At 43.6% G+C, this 19,400-nt stretch overlaps 1 protein-coding gene across 1 annotated transcript; it reads right to left on the bottom strand.

The window, feature by feature from the left end:
* Positions 1 to 1,744: 1,744 nt before the first annotated feature.
* On the bottom strand, positions 1,745 to 18,982 carry LOC117355887 (cytochrome c oxidase subunit 6C-2). Its single transcript, XM_033934970.1, has 4 exons — positions 18,826 to 18,982; positions 7,366 to 7,491; positions 6,273 to 6,411; positions 1,745 to 1,856 (listed from the first exon to the last, which is right to left on the bottom strand). The coding sequence occupies exons 2-3, from the start codon at positions 7,477 to 7,479 to the stop codon at positions 6,286 to 6,288; spliced, it is 240 nt and encodes a 79-aa protein (XP_033790861.1). The 5' UTR covers positions 7,480 to 7,491; positions 18,826 to 18,982; the 3' UTR covers positions 1,745 to 1,856; positions 6,273 to 6,285.
* Positions 18,983 to 19,400: the final 418 nt, after the last annotated feature.

Here is a 19,400-nt window from a genome sequence, read left to right as displayed (position 1 = left end):
GTCAAAGCTCTAAGAGGAGACAAGGGCTATAATTTTTGCAATTCCATAGTCACTCCTGTGCAAGGTTCAAACAACAAATTTCTCACATTATCAAAAATACCACCAGCCCAATCGGAATGGTAATGATCCCATTTTTAACAAATGACATTTTACCATAGTAATAATATTTACATCTTCAATTAGCTCAGTGTCAATATAATTCTTGCTATATGTTTCTTTGTGATTTTAGCCTCAGCTGTTTTAGAACAGTAGGGGGAAGGGTTAAGGGAGAGTGGCAAGCATATTCTGGTCCTCGAGAGCCGTATTCCAGTCGGGTTTTCAGGATTTCCCCAATGAATATGCATGAGATCTGTGTGCATGCACTGCTTTCAATGCATATTCATTGGGGAAATCCTGAAAACCCAACTGGAATACGGCTCTCGAGGACCAGAGTTCCCTACCCCTGCTTTATACACTGAATTTAGGTGCAAAGAAAACTGACTGGAGGAGCTCACCACCCCCCTCCATACATACCCTATCCTCTTTCACCCCAGGTCCAGAGGAAAAAGAAAAACAAAGCAACCATTTCATCACAGGGTTATATTGAAAGAGCTTCACAGTTACAATGCTACCAGGCAGATGACCTGGATTTGACACCCAGATTTGGGTACTTCCTACATCAGCTAGGGCTGAATTCAGAAGAAGAAAAAAAATAAGCAACTTCACTGATTCTTGTTTTGATAAACTGTCTACAATGACAGAGCTGGTAGAGTGGGATATAAATTAAGGGTGAGGGGGGGTGCCAAGTAGTTGCAAGTGCAGATTCAGTTCTGCATTAGCTCCAACCCTAGAGAAGACAGAAACTAGCAGTAATAAATATAGCTCTAAAGGGCCTTCACAGCACCGCACAGTGCAGATTTGTTTTCAGCTAAAACCTAGCCCTGCCCCACAAGTTGGGTACCTAAGGCAATAGGATGTAATTTGTCCAAGGAAATGTCAGTGAAGAGACAGGATTTCGAACGCGATTCTCAGTCTACAACAAAAGCAGTAAGCCACGTCCTCTTCCCACAAAGAAAGAAAAATGTTTATTTATTCATTCAATTTTCTATACCGTTCTCCCAGGGAAGCTCAGAACGGTTTACATGCATTTATTCAGGTACTCAAGCAGTTTTCCCTCTCTGTCCCGGCAGGCTCACAATCTATCTAACGTACCTGGGGCAACAGGGGGATTAAGTGACTTGCCCAGAGTCACAAGGAGCAGCGTGGGTTTGAACCCACAACCCCAGGGTGCGGAGGCTGTTGCTTTAACCCTGGGGTGTCCAATGTCAGTCCTCGAGGGCCACAATCCAGTCGGGTTTTCAGGATTTCCCCAATGAATATGCATGAGATCTATTTGCATGCACTGCTTTCATTGTATGCTAATAGATCTCATGCATATTCATTGGGGAAATCCTGAAAACCCAACTGGATTGCGGCCCTCGAGGACCGACATTGGACACCCCTGCTTTAACCACTGCGCCACACTCTCCCTTAGTTTATCCACATTCACCTTTATACCAACATCATCATGTAATCGCTATAGAACAGTGTGCATGAGAGCAAGCAGGTCCAAATAAAAGAGCGCAGACGCTTCTTGTATCCTCAGAGTCAGGTACAGTCATTCTGCATTTACACCACACTCATGACAATCTGCCATCTTTGCTAATACTTCTCATTTTATTTGGTTAATAGCAGCAAAATTTAGCGTTAAATATCAGACAAAATGTAACATTAAATATCAGAAAAGTTTTATTAGATTTAAGGAATTTACTGGATTAAGCCCAGCACACAAATAATTTATAAATTCAGGTGTCAAATCTTCATCTGAGAAACGTGGCCTGCAAAAGAAAAAAAAAATGGTACATGAATACAACCACCCAGTTTTCTGAATTGACAGCTAGATGTAAAAAGGTTTAAGGCTATTAGTCATGGCTGTCTAGTAATGTTTCAGTCGTACAACCCCATCAGATTTTTGTTTGGCACAGCCAAAGAAACCAGCTCTGGCCCTGTCTTCATGCTCTCTATCTGCTGATTTTGCTGCCTATGCATTCCTCATTTCCTCCTGGAAAACATACAAGAAGGGAAGCAAGGTACTTTCCTCAATAATCTTCTTTCTAGAATAAGGACATACATGTCCTGACAGTAGGTGATATTCCCATACTTGCAAATTGACTGTAGAAAGAAAATATGACCATGTCACCCCCCCCCCTACTTTGAGATTCTCACATGGTTACCAGTCTCTCATAGAACAACTTATAGATTCTTCTCTTAGTCTTCAAGATCAAGATTTCCCACCTGCCCGCCTTTCTAGATAAATATCTCATCCCACACACTCCTTCCAGAATTTACTAACAGTCCCTTCAATCAAGGATTTATATTATATTAGAAATACAATTTTCTCTGTTGTCGCGCCCTCACTTTGGAATGCTATGCCATCGAACCTTCGCTCTGAAAATTCCCTAAACAAGTTTCACACACCTTAAGACATTTCTTTTTAAAGACGCTTATCAAAATCTCAACTAAGGCCCCCCCCAAAAAAAAAATACGCGCTTTCAGGAAGTGACCACCCATTTTCCTCTTGTTTTATCCTTCCCTTCCTTTTATTTTCATTTATACCATGTAATTAAATATTTTCTCTTCCCCCTTCTTTCCCTTTGTCCCATATCCATTGTAACAAAGTCTTTGTTTTGATTTAAATACCCCTATTTTTTTATTTTGATCTTTTTTTTTTTTAACATTTTATATAATATTTTACTTTTAATTGTAAACTGACCAGCTACTTATGATGGTTGGTATATCAAATTATAAATAAACTTGAAACTTGATAAACTTGACATGTAAATTTTCCAGCTCTGCCTCCTTCTCCAGTGCTGTAGAGCCCCCTTCAGTTTATACCAAAGCAATCAAACAGCACTAAAACAGAGAAATAAGAAAGTAGGGAGAATGGTGAGTCTCCCCACTAAAACATTTCTGTTTTGCTCTGTAAGAAATAATTAACAATGTTAAACAACCATCATAAACAACTTAAGTGGAATAAACAGCAAGCTACCCATCAAAATGCAGCCAACATTAAATTTATGGAGCTCATAGAGTCCCACTTAACTGCTTTGCTTTTTTTTTTTTTTTAATCATCTGGACTGACAGGAGAAAATCTCCAGCTCTGGACATCTGTTTGTCCAAACAGTAGACAGAGAACTCCATACTGCCACGAGGGTATAAAGGACTCAAATGCCCATGTTTCCAGGAAGAACATTATGGAGTTAAGTATCTAATCTTCCCTTCTGGAGCAAAGGGCATAAGAGTCCTGACAGTAGGTCACGTACCAAAGCAGTCTCATTGATCCTAGGGCAGCACAGATGAGGCCTGCCTTTAACACCAGTATCCTCCCTCGCTGCCACATTCCACCCTATAAAACTTTGTACCATGTAGCTGCTCTACAAATTTCTTCAAAAGGAATTACTTGTGTTCTCCATCCATGAAGATGCCAGACTTCCAGAGGAGTGTTGCCTCAAAGAAACTGCAGCTGTTTATTTCATTGATGTACATATGGCTATGGTAGTCATACAAATCCATCTAGGAGATGGTCCTCCTTAGATGCCGGCTTGCCTAGCAGCATTGGTTAAGACAAAAAGATGATCTGAAAAATAAACTCATTGGTTACTTCTAAGTTTCCAGGTATCGAAGAAGATTTCTCCATACATCCAGCAATTTCAAAATTTTGTCCATCTTGATTGACATGGAATGTCAACATTACCATTGGCAAAAAAAAGGGACCATAGAAAGAAAACCTCCCGCTTCTGTAAATCTGAAGAATAGTTCCTTGCGTGACAGTGCCTGTATTTCTGAGACTCTCCTCACAGAGACAATGGCTACCAGAAAATATTGTCTTTCACTGTCAGATTCAGCAGGGATGCCTCCTGCAAAGGCTCAAAAGGTGCATTGAAATCATAAGTGTCCGAGGCATGTGTGGTTAAGGCAGAACCTACAGGAATGGGGCAGGGACAGGGAAAAAACTTGTGGGAATGGGACAGGGGAACAGAGTTCCTGCAGAGACAGGGAAAATATTGACCCCCCCCCCTCGTGTCATTCTCTAATTTATGGACCACTTCCTTTGCAACGGAGTCCATCAGACTTGGACTGGATGCCCGAGACAATGTCCTTCTCAGCCGAAGAGGCTGGCATTGGTTGTCAAAATCACCCAAGAAGGAATGTGGAGTGGAACACCTCTCACCGGGGACTCTGGTCGCAGCCACCAATGTAAGCTCCTCCAAGCTTCCACCATCCATGCCAGAGGCTTCCAGAGAGAATACGGGACAACAGAGCATGGTGGAGGTAACACACATGGGATCTTGCCCAAGCAACCATTTCCATGGTCACTTTCACCCTAGCACCTGGGGATAGTACCCCGCCATAGGAGCTAATCTGCAATCTATTTCATTGGCTTCCATTTGCATGGGTCAGGAAGAAAAATATGGTCTTCAGCCATACTGAAGCATATTTCCAAGTACTACACGTTTTGAACCTGTTCTAAGCGACTCTTATAAAAGTTGACAATCAATCTCAAATCCTGCAACAGCTGGACCACCTGAGTCACCCCTCTCTCTCCTTCCGTTTTGGATAGGACCCTGATCAGCCAATCATCTAAGTAGGGATGCACTTGAATTCCCATCTTTCTGAGATGAACCGCAACTACCACAATTTTCTGGTGAAGGTACATGGATGGCACTGTTGCCGGCCCAAAGGAGAGTGCAGAGAACTGAAAGTATCTCCCCAGAACATAGAATCTTAAGAATTTTCTGTGTTCTGGATAAACTGGAATATGGGGAGGTAGGCTTCTGTCAAATCCAGGGAGGCCAGACATTCCCCTGGTGCTACCTTTACAATAACTGACCGCACAGTCTCCTTCAAGGCCGCATTGACAGGCTTCAGATCCAGAACCAGTCTCCAGTCTGAGTCTTTTTTGGGAACAATGAAGTATATAGAGCCCAAACCCAATTCTACATGCAGAATGGACTATGGTTTGAATGGCTAACAGCCTGTCTACTGTAGCTCAGACTTTGACCACCTTTTTCTGGCCATCTGGCCAATGAAACCACAAAGCAGTCCACCAGAGGGTAGCTGAATTTGAACTAGTATCCTTTTCAAATTATGTCCAGCACTGGTGGTCTAAGCTGATCCGTCCATTAGCTGTCCTCTTACCTGTGGGAATTTGGCAACATCCTTGGCATCATTGGGACTTTTTGAAGTTGCGGTGGAGTGTAGTCTGGAGGACTGGGTTATGTCTAGAATTACCAAAACTTTTGTCTGAAACTCTGAAACATTCTCTCAGTGGAGGAGCCTCCCGAGAACTGTCAAAAATGCCTGAATCAATGACAATTACTCCAAATAGACCTTCGGGCTGCCAGTCAGACTTAAAGCCTGACCGAGGCCTCAATCCCCGTGAATCCATGCTCGAGCGGGGGGAAGGAATTTACATAGCCAGCACCCATTAAGCCCTGCTGGACTAACACTGAGCCAAACAGCCTGTGCTCAAGCACCTGATAAAGCAGGATGCAAGCTAGCTTCAAGGAGAGTGGATCCTGAGCTACACAAATCCCAATGCAGGCTGGACAGACAGGAACCCAAGGGCTGCCTTGTCAACGGTAGACTACTTTCACAGAGTCTGTGCCCTCTCCCAGGCAGAGCTGCCCCAGGGCTCTCTCCAGCACTGAAAGCCTCGAGCTTGAATAAAATACCTGAAAAATAATAAAAGGATATCAGAGCAGATCAGAATCACACCTTCTAAACTCACTTGCAAAAGGGAAAAACTGAAGGGGGTTCTAAAGCATTGGAGGCAGAGCTGAATTAAGTAAATTTCATCCTTCTGCAATCAACTCGTGAGTTGACTGTAGGAATGTCGGGACTCATATGCCCTTTGCAACAGAAATCTTTGGAGAGGCATAAATCATTGACTTCACATGTCAGCCATGTCTACTAAGTACCATTTGTGCTTTACATTTACTACCCCTGCATTCCAAAATTTGTCAACAATTCTCTAGGCAGCAGGAAGAATGTTTTTCTGGTGTGGAATGGTTCCACTATCCTAATTTTACACACTTATAAACCACTCATCATTAGTATACATATGATTAGGGGTGGTGTACAGATGTAATTTGAAGGAAAACAACAATACCACACCATGGTGCAAAAGAGCAATCACAAAAACTTTAAAGGCCAAGAAAATGAATGTTTCAAAGTACATTTTGTCACAGTACCTCTTCATATGACCTATTTGCCTGTAGGCCGCGCACTTTGAAAAACACCAGCTTCTCTCATGGCTTCAAACTCTTTCATTGAATCATAGTTTTTGTAGAAATCTGCATATGCTTTTTTCCTGGGCTCTGCAACTCCAAACTAAAAAAAAAATGTAAAATTGCTTAAGGGTTTTCAACATGAAGGGGAAAAAAACTGCTGATTTTACAAGGAGTAATGGGAAAGGAACCAAAATATTTTTGAAGTCTCAAGTGAAAATATTTAAAGGCTCAAAGAAAACAAAGCAGAATGTACACTTTACAGCCATTTTGGCCCCTGAGCTTCCCAGTAGCATGCACTTTATTGTACCACAGCTCTGCATGTTGCAGGAATATCTAGCTCCAGTGGTTTGCACTTTGTACTAGCACTGTGTGCTTTTAAGGTGCACCTAGTTCTGGCAGCATATTGGCTCCAGTATTGTATACTCTTATCGGCATTCTGTGCTTCAGCAAAGGCTTTTCCCAGTATTATGCCAGTGATTCACTTCCTCTACTGCCCGTGTCCACATAGCATGTGCAGAATTCTTTATTTATTCGGTTTTTTAGCCTATCCACCCAAAGGAGCTCAGAATGGATCAGGTACTCAAGCATTTTCTCTATCTGTCCTGGTGGGCTCACAGTGTCTCTCTAATGTACCTGGGGCAGTGGAAGAATAAGTGACTTGCCCAGGGTCACAAGCAACAGCATGGATTTGAACCCACAACCTCAATGTGCCGAGGTTGTAGCTCTAACCACCACACCACACTCTCCTCCTCTATGCTTCCTGAGGAGGTGAGGAATTCTGCACTCGCAAAATTCCCCCAGGAGTAAAAAGAACTCTAATATAATATAGGATAAAGGAAAAGTTCTGCCTACCTAATGCGGTTCCAGGTCCCTATCCACCAAACCGAAGCTATAAAACGTGGTCAGTCATGAAATGCTTGTGAATATGCTGCCTGTGGACTTAGCTAGAGAGAGCCTCTCTCTTATAAGAGGCTATTTGAAAATCTAACTGCAGTGCACACCTAGGAGGTGCAGGTCTATGTGAATCTTAGTTTAGTAAGAAGAAAGACCTCACCTTGTATAGAGTGGCAACTCCAAGTGATACAATAAAGGCCCCAATCATGTGGAATCGAAGACGTTTGGCCAAGAGGCCTCGCATTTGCGGTTTGGGCAGCAGTGCAGCCGACATGGCGATAGCTTCCTAATACACAGAAAACATTCTTTTACTAATCTCTGCAAGCCTTTTCTTTTGTTAATTAAGTAGTCTAGTCTTTCAACAATTTATTTCTTCAGTAGATAACAAATGTAACAATATTTATTCAACTTGTTCATTAAAATAGCATTGGAGATATATTCTCTCTTTCAAAAATGACAATGTATTAAACTCCTTTTTCTATTGACTGCCTAAAGAAAATGTACTCAAAATATGGTCCATTGTCAAATTTCATGTAGCCCATTGAGGCAGCAGCCAAAGCTAGAGTGCATTTAGCTGCTGCTGCCCACAATCTGCTATGAAGTCATTGAGTAACATTGGACCAGAGCCTAACTATGACTCTATGACTAAGGTGGACTCCTTAGTCAGAAAAGTTTTTTTTACTTTCTGGAAGCTTTGGTCCATTAGAGCATATTTTGATGTTTCATTTAGAATTCTGGTACAATCCCTTATACTAAGTCAACTTGATTACTGTAATATCACCTATTTGACAATTTGCCAGAAGAATATGCAGCGATTACAACTGGTGCAAAATGTGGTGGTCAGGCTAATTTTTGGGTTGGAGAAGTTCGAACACCTTCCTACCAACTTCTGCATTGGCTGCCGATGGAGGCACGTGTGAAGTTTAAGTTTGGATGTTTTTGCTTTAAGGTACTATTCGGTTTAGCCCCTAAATATATAACTGACCTTTTCTCTTTCTCAACCAACAGACATCAACATCTTTTCTCACATCAAGCAGCATTATGGGGCAAAGATCTGGAACAATTGCTCACGCCTACTACTTATGGGGAACTTAGGAAACACCTAAAAACATATCTGTTCCTGAAGTATTTAGGCAACTGACCTGTACAATCTTATTCCACAATAACTGATCCCTAGAGCTGTTAATCCCTAGCTTTTAACTTTGTTAATTTTACTCAATTTGTAGCATTTTTTAATCATTGTAAACCGCATAGAACTTGCACGGTCCTGCAGTATATAAACTGTTATTATTATTATTACCCATGTGAGTACCATGAGTGTGTGCAAACATTACAGGCACAAGATCAGTAGCAAGAGGAAGTGTGACCAGCTATTTTAGCACAGGTTCAAAGTACAAATAAGTGTATTTAATAACAAAGCAAACGGCAGTAGCTGAACAGACTCCTATGACAACACTCCCCTTTCCAAACAAAAAACAGTGTCAGCAGCATAAAGTTCAAAGTCGACAGCCACAGGGATTCACAGAAGAGGCACTGAATCTTGTATAGGCAGAACAGTCAAAAGAAGCGGCATGGGTCTTGTGTTGGCAGCTCTATTAAAAGAGCTGTTATCCGTGCTAGCCCACAAGTGAGAAGCCACTTAATGGGTTTTGGGGTCTGACCTGGTATGCAGGAGGGGAATAGAGTAAGACTTTAATGACTTTTTGCTATGGATTTTTTTCCTACTCTCTTCCTACTAACAAACTTCTGATGTTATTTCTACCTCAGGTCCACAACCCCAAGGCATTTGATATACCGCCCATCTTGCAGAAGTTCAATATTCATTTTCTGCCTCGCACTATAAACTTCCCACATCCAAACTCTTTCTCTGCCAACCCCATGAGTCGGGAAGCAGGCACTGGGAAAAGAAGGCAGGGTTTCCAGAGGACATGGATAAAGACTGTCAATAATAATTGTGTCTATATTTCCCAAAGGTTATGCTACACATTACTCTTCATCACAGGCTCTAGTCTGCAGGGGGCAGCTGCCTGCAATTATCTCAAGGTTTGCCCCCACTGAATGGAAATGACTTCGCCCCCTGCTAAAAATAAACAGGCAAGCAGGGGCTGTCCCTTCCCTCAGTCTTTGAAAATCCCGCCTACCCCCTTCAGCAGCAGCAATCACTAACTCAGAGCCAGCAGGGCCATAGTTGCCAGGTCCGCAGTTTTCTCGCCCAATTGGACTGCTTTGGAACGTTGGTTGCGGAAAATTTTGAGTAGCTGCAGGTTGTGTATTTTGGGGCTAGTTTTAGATTTTTATATGATAATTTGGGCTGCATCATGGCACAACTTGTGGCACAACCTTTGTTGGACAGGAAGGAGAAGGAAAGCTGTAGACTTGTTGGTGGGTGATCTCATGAGTTTGACGGTAGCATGCAGTGGTGAGGAAAGGGCAGTGTTCTCCCTATGGCCTTTTAGCTGGGCGGTCCGCCCAGCTAATTTAGACAAGCGCCCGGCTATCATCTGCTGCTGCCGCCACTGCTGAACATTAAAAAAAAAAAAAACGGCTTGGAGATTTCAGCCCGTAGCGAGCTTATGCTCCGGGGCTCTATTGGGGGAAATGCTGCCGGGTCCTGCCTTCGCGGAAACAGAAAGTAGGCAGGACCCAGCAGCAAGAGCAACAAATTGTAAGTTTCCCGCCTTAGCCCGTAGCGAACTCATGCTCCAGGGCTCTGACGTGTGTGCCGGCTTCCCTTCTCTTCCCTCCGAAACCGGAAGTTATGTCCGGGGCGGGGAGGGGGGAAGAGAAGGGAAACCGGCACACACGTCAGAGCCCTGGAGCATGAGTTCGCTACGGGCTAAGGCGGGAAACTTACAATTTGTTGCTCTTGCTGCTGGGTCCTGCCTACTTTCTGTTTCCGCGAAGGCAGGACCCAGCAGCACTTCTCTACATCGCTCCTTAGTTTTTTGAAGTGGTGCAGTGAGGGGCCATCGGCTGTGGTTACCACAGCCAGCACTTTACTGGCGCAGGTAGTAGCAGCAGGAGGATGATGGTGGCCTTATGTAATCAATGAGGCGAGCCCAGCGATAGTGCTGCAGTGCCTGCGGGAGGCGTGCGAGAGTGTGACAGCCGCCCTGGAGCCGCTGCACTTCAACAAACTGGACTTTGGTGAGACCGCGTGCTCAATCACTTCTACAACGCAGGTGCACGGGAAGAGCGAGAATGGGGGTAGAAAGTGACCAGAGTGAGAAGGTATCAGGCCCCGTGAGGTTGTTGGGGGTGTATATGGGTTTTTTATTACTTATAACCAGCTGAATTTCAAAATAAAAGTGTGAGCAGAGTGGCTGTACTGCTATAAATAATTCGTTTAAAAAGTGCACTAACGAATTGCCATCTTAATGGAAATTATTGCAAGCCCCCTTGTTAATACTGCTGTTTTCTTGGTAGTTATTTCAGCTGGGGTTTTGTTTTTTTTTTTTGGCAGCTCAGAAGAGCCAAACTGAGCAGTCTTTTACCTCTCCTTTACTGTCACTACAGAATTTGTTTTTTCTTCATTGTCATTTTCAGAGCCCCCCACTCCCTTTTTCCTGCTCCTCCTTTTCACAGCTGGGCCTTCCTCCCACAAAAGGACAAACGGTGAGTGAGAAGTGTCACCATCACATTGTCCTGTCCAGAAGGCTGAGCCAATCTTCCATGTCTGCTTTCATAGGCTGTTCAGAAAAATCTAAAGTTGGAAAAATTGAATTGAAGTTTTCCCCATGAATTTGATTGTACTTGATGAGAAAATAATTTTTTTAAAAAATTTGAAAGCCCTTCCTGGGGTCCCTCAAAATCACTGATTACAAAGCTCCCTTTTTCTTAAAATTTGCTATTATTGTTTATTAATGAAGCAATTTTCTTGGTATTATAGCTATAACTGTTTAGATTGCTGCAGCTGCCAATGCTCCTGGAGGGAGGTTTGTCGGTCATCTCACGGTGGGGTTCGTATGGAAGGGAGAGATAGGAGGGTCAGCGGGGTGGGGGGGGAGAAGTGGGCTGCTCTGGTTGCTCCAAGGCCTAGAGTCATTAACTTCTTTGGGCAGTGTTTACAATTTGCTGCTGTTGCCAGCTTCAGGCCTTCCTCTCTGCCAAGTCCTGCCTAATTCCTGTTTCCATGAAGGTAGAATCCAACAGAGAAGGCCCGAAGCCGGCAAAAGCAGCAAATTGTAAATGCTGCTGCCCGAAGAAGTTCATGACCGGGGATGGGGTGACAGAAGGAGGAAAGGGAGCAGAGGGTGGAGAGAATTGCTGCACGCAACTGGAGGGAGAAAGAAAGGGAGAAGGAAGATGGGGGAGGGTGGGAAAGGAAGGAATGAAAGGAGATGCCAGGGCATGGAGGGGGAGGGAGAGATGGAAGAAAAGGAGAGAGATGCCAGGGAATCAGGGAAGGGAAGGAGACAGATGCCAGCCCGTGGGGTGGGAAGGAAAGAAAGGAGAAGAGGAGGTGGTGACAGAGAGAGAAAAATGGAGAGCTGGCAGAGCTGAAATCAATTATGTACAAAGGAGAGACGGGGCGCAGGATAGACAGTTTATGGAAGGAGCATAGAAAGAGGGAAGATATCATATGGAACAGGGAGAGGGCAGACAGTGAATGGAAAGGGCTGATGCTGCATGGAAGACAGAGAGAGGACAGATGCTGGCTAGAAAGAAGAGAATGAAGACAAAATGATTAAAGCAGAAACGACAAAAGATAGAAAAAAGATTTTTTGTTGCTTTAGAATAAAATAATATTGTAGTTGTATTGATAAAACTTTTAGAAACAGAAAATAAGGTAATCTTTTTACTGGACTTATTTTAATACATTTTTTACTAACTTTTAGAGACCAAAACCTCCTTTCTCAGGTCAGGACAGTATAATGTAACAGCAGTATACTATATTGACCTGAAGAAGGAGGCTGTGGCCTCTGAAAGTTAATTGAAAAATTGATTAGCCCAATAAAATGGTATATTCTTATCTTCAATTTATGTTTTATTTTTATTTGTAAAGCGGTGATTGTTATGTATCAGTTTTTTCAAATTTACATTTACTGTCTTTATATTTTGCACAGTATTAGGGGACAAGTGTCACTGTTTCTGTGGTGGCAGATTCTGGTTTCTTGGTGGTTCAGTTTAATTTTTGTCTACATATTTTTATTTTTAGTTTGTGATTATTCCATATTGGGCAAGGATGTATCTGTGTTCTGTGTGTATGAAAAGGACATGGTTTTCTGTTGGCATCGACTGTACAGGATCAATTGATTGTGCAGGATCTGGTTTGTTTAGTTTTACAGTGTGTGTGTTGGTGTTCTAGTGCTCACTGCAGTGTTTAAGATCCTGCCTTGTCCTAGGTGTACCCTTGTTGTGTGACTCATGGATTATTACTAAAAAATAACTTTTTTATATAGAGGAGAGGGTTGTTAAAAATGATTAGCACTGGCTGTCATATATACTAGGTATGTCACTGGATTTAATGACCCTATTCTAACCACCAAATTTCCCCATCCCGCCCCACCCGGCGACTTTTTCATGCCACCCGGCTGAAAAAAATTTCTGGGGAGAACACTGAAAGGGTTTGAGGGAGAGGTGCTGGATCACATACAGGGAAGAGAGCAGAAACAAGAGGGAGAGATAGGAGATCATGGGGAGGGAAGACCAGTCCTTGCCCTCCCCCCCCTGAGTTCGCAATTTGCTGCTCTAGTCGGCATTGTGACTTCCTCTTTACCGGGTCCTGCCTACTTCCTGTTGGGTCCCGCCTACTTCCTGTTTCCACAAAGGCAAGACCCGACCAAGAGGAAGGCCCCATGCCAACCAGAGCAGCAAACTGTGAATGTTGCGCTGCTGACTGCAGGGTGATAAAGGAAGGGAGGGGGAGAGAAATGTTGCACTCGATTGGGGAGAGGGAGGGAGAGATGCCAGACCACACCGATGGAAAGGAAATGCTAGGCCATAGAGGGGGAGGAAGAGATACCAGGGCATGGGGGAAGGGAAGGTGACAGAGATGCCAGACCAGGGAGAAAGGAGGGAGGGAGGGAAAGAAAGAGAGAAGATACTAGAGCACGGAAAGAGAGGAAGAGATGGAAGGGAAGGAGAGGAGAAAGCAATGCCAGGGTATGGGGTGAGGAAAGGAAAGGAGACAGATGCCAGACCATCAGGAAGGGAGGGAGGGAAAGGAGATGCCATAGAATGGAAGGAGGAGAGATAGGAGAAAAGAGATCCCAGGATATGGGGGAAGGGAAGCAGATGCTAGACTATGGGATGAATTGGAGTGGGAAGGAGGGAAGGAAAGGAGAAGGGAGAGATGCCAGAGCATGGGTGAGGGAGCGGAGACAGAAAGAGAAAAATGGAAGGGACAGCGAAAGAGGGCAGACGCTGGATGGAATGGAGAGTGAAGAGAAGATGAGGAAAGCAGGAACCAGAGATGATAAAAGTTAGAAAAGAGATTTTTTTGTTGTTGTTTTAGAATAAAGCAGTATTGTAGCTGTATTGATAAAAATTTATAAATAGAAAATGGAAGTATTGTAAGTTTTTATTGGACTAATTTTAATACATTTTTTTACTAAGTTTTGGAGACCAAAATCCCCTTCTTCAGGCAGTGGCGTACCAAGGGGGGAGGAGCGGGGCAGGGCAGGCAGTCCGTCCACCCTGGTGCAGCTCCGATCCTTTTTATATTGGAGGGAGGTGTTAAAAAATGATTGCCCCAGGTGTCACATACCCTAGGTACGCCACTGTCTGGTCCTCTCCCTGTAGCATATTACAAAACTTCCATATCTGTAAAGTAATTTGAATCTGATTAGAAAGGGTTGTTTTGTGGCTGTGAATGTTCTTTTGTATCTTCTGTGAGTACATTCAGATACTACTTTGTGAAAACTGTACCAGCACCCCCTCATACACTAGGCTGTTTCAAGGTAATTGGGCAGGATTATTAAGAAAAAAAAAAAAAAATTATCTAGCAACACTGAGCAGGGCTGCAGCCACACTGAGGCAAAGGAAGAGCCCTCTACTCCACCTGCTAAATTGTCAGCTTCCTTTAAATTACAACCTGCCAAAATCCTAATTTGTAAGCCAGAGCTTCTTCTAAGGTGCTCTTTCTGAGCACTGGAAGATGTTTTATTAGCTCAATAGTCTTTAAGCCCATTACATTAACGGGTGCTAGAATATGTCTGTCTTTTTTTTTTTCTTTCTGTCTCTCTCCCCCTCCATTTCCCTGTGTAGCGCCGTCTCTGCTTTCTTCCTCACTTTGCACTCTCCAGCTGTAACATTACTGCCTTGCTTTTTCTCCTGCAAGCATGTCTGCTCTCTTTCTCATCCCCAGTCTCTTTGCTCTTTTTCTCTTCTTGCAGGGGTCTCTGCTCTATTTTCTCTATGTGTTCCTTATTCCTGCAAACCTTTATGCTGTATTTTTTTCTCTGTATGCTCCTGATCTTGTGTTTCCCTGTAGGTATTTATTCCTATTTTTTTTCCTTCTTCAGTCTCAGCTCTTTTTTCTCTGAACATTTCCTACCTCAGTCTCTCCAATTTTCTTTCCTTCTTCAGTCTCAGCTCTTCTTTATCTGAAGATTTCCATCCTCAGTCTGTCCAATTGCAGCTTTCTTGCCCTCTAAGCCCCTGCTGCAAGTGGCTGTGCATGTCTTCTCTCCTGCTCCCCTTTCCCGACAAACTTGCGACTCCAGAAGCGTGTGCAGCACTCTACACACGCTGCTTCGGGGCCTTCTACTGCCCTGATTTACTCTGGCACGTCTGCAGACTGCTGCACACGCTGCTTGAATCGGCGTTTGGAATCGGGACCGCGAAGAAAGTAGTGGCTGAAGTCTTTTTTCAGCGCTTCCCTTCCCACCCCTTGAGGTGTCGCCGCGGCTCTTCTCGATCCTCGCCAGCGTCGGAAGCCTTCTCCGACGCTGGTGCGGCTCGTGAGAGGAGCCGACACGAGAGCAGGATATCCAGCGCTGGGGTCCAGTCCTTCCGACGAGTGTAGGTAGGTGCTGGGGATTCGCGCATGCACACTCCTGCAGCCACAGACCTACTGATCATGAAAGCACGCCGAGAGGAGTGCACATGCGCAGCTAGCGTTTTATTATATAAGATTTGACTGTACTTAAGCAACTTCACTGGCTGCCAATAGAACGTATTCATTTTAAGGTTTTATCTTTGGTGCACTAGTCTGTGTACCATTATGTGCCTAATTGGTTTCAGCATCTTTAGGAGGTCTACAGACCATCCCGAGCTTCGATATCTCAATTGGCTACGAAAATAAGATATGTGGCCATACAATTATAAATGTTTTTGTGCATGGGTGTTTCCCTATGGAATAAATTACAGGGTCAATTAAGGCTATGTTCAGACCATCTCAGGTTTAAGAGATTGCTTAAAACTAAGCTTTTTGTCGATGCATATCTGTGAATTCCTCCCCAGGATTTCGTATTATTGTGTTCTAAGAAGATTTTGCTTTCTAGGATTTTGTTCCGATAGTGAACTGTAATGATAGTGAAGGATGATCTAAAGGAGTTTTCGGTTCCACTTCTTGAGTTGATTTGAATTATTGTATGTTATGTATATGTTATTTTTATGTACAACAACGAAAAAGGAAAAAACTGCAGGAATGGTGTACTAAATGCCAAGTCTTTAATCAATGAACATAAATATGAACAAAAAACAGTTTGTATCCAATATATGGTCCAAGAGGTAGATGAACCGGGACGAGACACAGTCCGTGTTTCAAAGAAGCACTCCTTCCTCAGGGGTCCTATTGTAAACAATTGGGTGTATGAAACAGATATGTATGTATTAATAAGGGAAGTGTGAGCGGTGACAGCAAAAATATGACAAGATGATCCAAGAAATCGGTGTATCTCAAACTGTGTGCCAAAGCACACTAGTGTGCCTCCTGAGATTCCAAGTGTGCCGCGGCACATTGAGGAGGAAGAGAGGTGCCTGCTAGCTGACTTCCCTAAGTGGTACAGCGCCAGCGCTGCCTGATTCACCAAAGGCCTGCATGTTTCCCCCTTCTTTCTAGCGTCCTCCAGCTTCCCCCCTAGCCTTTAAAGCTAATTGCAGCAGTATGCAGAGGATCGCCAGTAGGTAAAATGATTTTATTTTCAATATAGTGATTGAAATGTATCAGTTTTGAGAATTTATATCTGCTGTGTATATTGTGTGTATATGAAAAATGAATGGAAAAAAATTGCATTACAATTAGTAAAGGGGATGGGATCTGGGGCAAGAGCTTTGGTGGGCCTAGTAAGGTCTGTGGTTGGGGTACTCAGTTGATATTTGTTAGACTTAGGGGGTACTTAGCTTGAAGTAGTTGAGAAACACTGTTGTAGGCAATCAGCTTGTTCCAGTGCCTCTCCTTCTCTCCGGCCCTCTTCCCTGCTGGCACCCCCTACTGGCGTCTCAGGGCCCATCTGGAGGGCCTCTACACATGCTCGGACGTCAACGTGATGATGTCATTCATATACGTGATGTCATCACGGCGACATCCGCACACTTCTGGGTGCCTCATGCCCCCAGGGTGGTCACTACCTTTAGTGTGCCCCGGCTCGAGAAAGTTTGAGACACTGAGAAAAATAGTGGTGATAAGACATATTACAATATTGTTTTAGTGTGATTGTTAAGCTCTTTTGTGGTAATGTGAATGTGATGGTAAATACTGGTCAATCAAGTGAATTCACATAAAGGCCATGCTTCTCAGTATGGAAAATAGAACCATATGAGCCGGATAACTGACAATGGGAAAAAAATGAGGTGAAACACCACCAATACTGACATTAGGGAATGTATAAAAACTGTGTGTGTGTGTAAAGGGCGATCATACATACCTAGCAAGTATCACATACTAGGGTACCATTACATTACATTAGTGACTTTTATTCCGCCATTACCTTGCGGTTCAAGGCGGATTACATAAGAAGTTATCTGGACAATTCCAGAGGAGTTACATAGTTGAGTGGGTTACTTTGGGGGATTGAAATGCTTCCTGCAGAGTTAGTTTATCTTGATTGATTTCTTGAATAGCAGGGTTTTTATTTCTTTTCTGAAAGTTTTGTAGTCTGATGTCGTGATCAGTAGATTGGATAGTTGGTGGTTAAGTTTCGCTACCTGCGTGGCCAGTAGGCCATTGTACATTTTTTTTTGCATTTGATGCCTCTGATTGGGGGATAAGTGAATGGTGGTGTCTGGGTTCTCCTTAACCTGGTTGTGGAAGGTTAGATAAGGCGGCTGTTTAAGTAGGTTGGGATGTCTCCATAGTAGACAGTAGAATTTTAATTGTATGTTTGCTTGTATTGAGAGCTAGTGTGAGTCGATGTATGAGGCGGTGATGTGGTCATATTTCTTCAGCGAATAGATCATTCTCAGGGTTGTGTTTTGTACTGTTTGTAGTTGAAATATCATGATTGCGGCGGGGTAGGGGAGATAAGAGTATGTTGCAGAAGTCTAGAAATCCTAGGACTAGGGATTGGATCACGGGCTGGAATTGTTTTCTGTCAAAGAATTTTCAGATTTGCCTTAAGTTTCACATGACCGTGAATGATTTCTGTATTGTGTTGATTTGTGGTTGCATGGTACAGCTTCTATCTATCATGACTCCCAAAAGTCTTAGGGTGGGTAACAACTGGAAATGGCTGAAAAAGAATGTGTGGATCCAGTAAAAACAAGAGGGAAAAAATATATAAATATATGTATGATAAAATAAAGTGAGATGAAGGGCAAAAAATGATGGTTGTAATAAATACTATGGGGGGGGAACTATGGGGAAAAGAAGGGGAACTGGACTATGAAAGGACTATAAAGAAACCTCAAGGTGATGTAAAATCCTAATGGGATCACGATAAAAGCACAAATGTAGGGAGTTCTCATTATGAAAGATGGTGACAAAGTCAAAAACCAACATAAGCAACAAAAACCAACATAAGTCAAAAACCAACATGGATTGCTGCATCAGTGAGGGAAAGGAAAGAACTGAAACCAAAAACGAAATGAGTAGAGACCCAAATTTTCGGCATGGATATAAGGAAAACTTTTATGTATGTCATTTTGGGAAACTGCTGAGACTCCAGACGGTATATAAATTTTTTAAAATAAATAAATTTACATGCTGTCTGCGCTGTTCTTCTGTACATTCACGTGCATTAACAGGCCACATACACAGGGGTAGGGAACTCCGGTCCTCGAGAGCCATATTCCAGTCGGGTTTTCAGGATTTCCTCAATGAATATGCATAAGATCTATTTGCATGCATTGCTTTCAATGCATATTCATTGGGGAAATCCTGAAAACCCGACTGGAATACGTCTCTCGAGGACTGGAGTTCCCTACCCCTGACATATACTATTGTGTCCCCCCCCCCTACAAGAAACATTAATACGAGATAGCAGCTAGGAAAATCAAAGCGAGGCACGCAAGAAACCCATGGAAGGGCCCTCGTTCGTTCCACTGCAGAATTCTCAGCGTGCGCCAGTGCCCTCTAAGGTCGCGTCCCCCATAGGGCCCGGCTGCAACGTGGGGGCGGGGCCCCCGCCATATTCTCCACTCCACACGAGACGTGAGAGAGAAAACGCGCTGCCGCTGCCCCGTTTCAGCCTCAAACGAAATTACTGTATGCCACCGAGTCTCTACTTGAACTCACCTCACTCTGCGGCTAAAGTGTCCTTCTATGAGACTCCGCGACAGCACGCAGTCGCACTGCCACACTTCCGCTTGCACACACGGTAGCCGATGAGGAACAAAAAGCGGACAACAGCGTGCTTGATAGTTTCACGTGATGCTTAAGAGCCGTCAGATGGGCAAGACACGGCTGATTGGCTGCAAAGGGCGTTTCAAGTTCATTAGTGTACGTTGCCCTAATGAAAGATGGCCGTCGGTTGATTAGATTGGTTGCAACCGACGGCCATCTTTCATTAGGGTAATGTACACTAATGAGCTTGGAAACGCTCTTTCTGGGGCAAAAGATTATATTTAAGATTACAGTACCGGATTTTTGGCTTCCAAATGTGGGATACCTGGGTGTAGAGAAGGTGTAGGGCAAGGTGTGCTCCTATGGGGTAATATTATTAAGGGTCTGCTCAACCGGGTGATTCCCTGGCGCCAAAATCCTTCTAGTCTACTTTCAGAATTTCTAAAGGGACAAATGGCAAAACCGCAGTAGAGGTTTCTACCGCGGGCCCGCTTCGGAACATTTACCTTGCCGATCCGCGGTAGAAA

This window comes from Geotrypetes seraphini, chromosome 2, assembly GCF_902459505.1.
Source record: "Geotrypetes seraphini chromosome 2, aGeoSer1.1, whole genome shotgun sequence".
NCBI classification, from domain to species: domain Eukaryota; kingdom Metazoa; phylum Chordata; class Amphibia; order Gymnophiona; family Dermophiidae; genus Geotrypetes; species Geotrypetes seraphini.
This window is presented reverse-complemented; position numbering and strand designations above follow the sequence as displayed.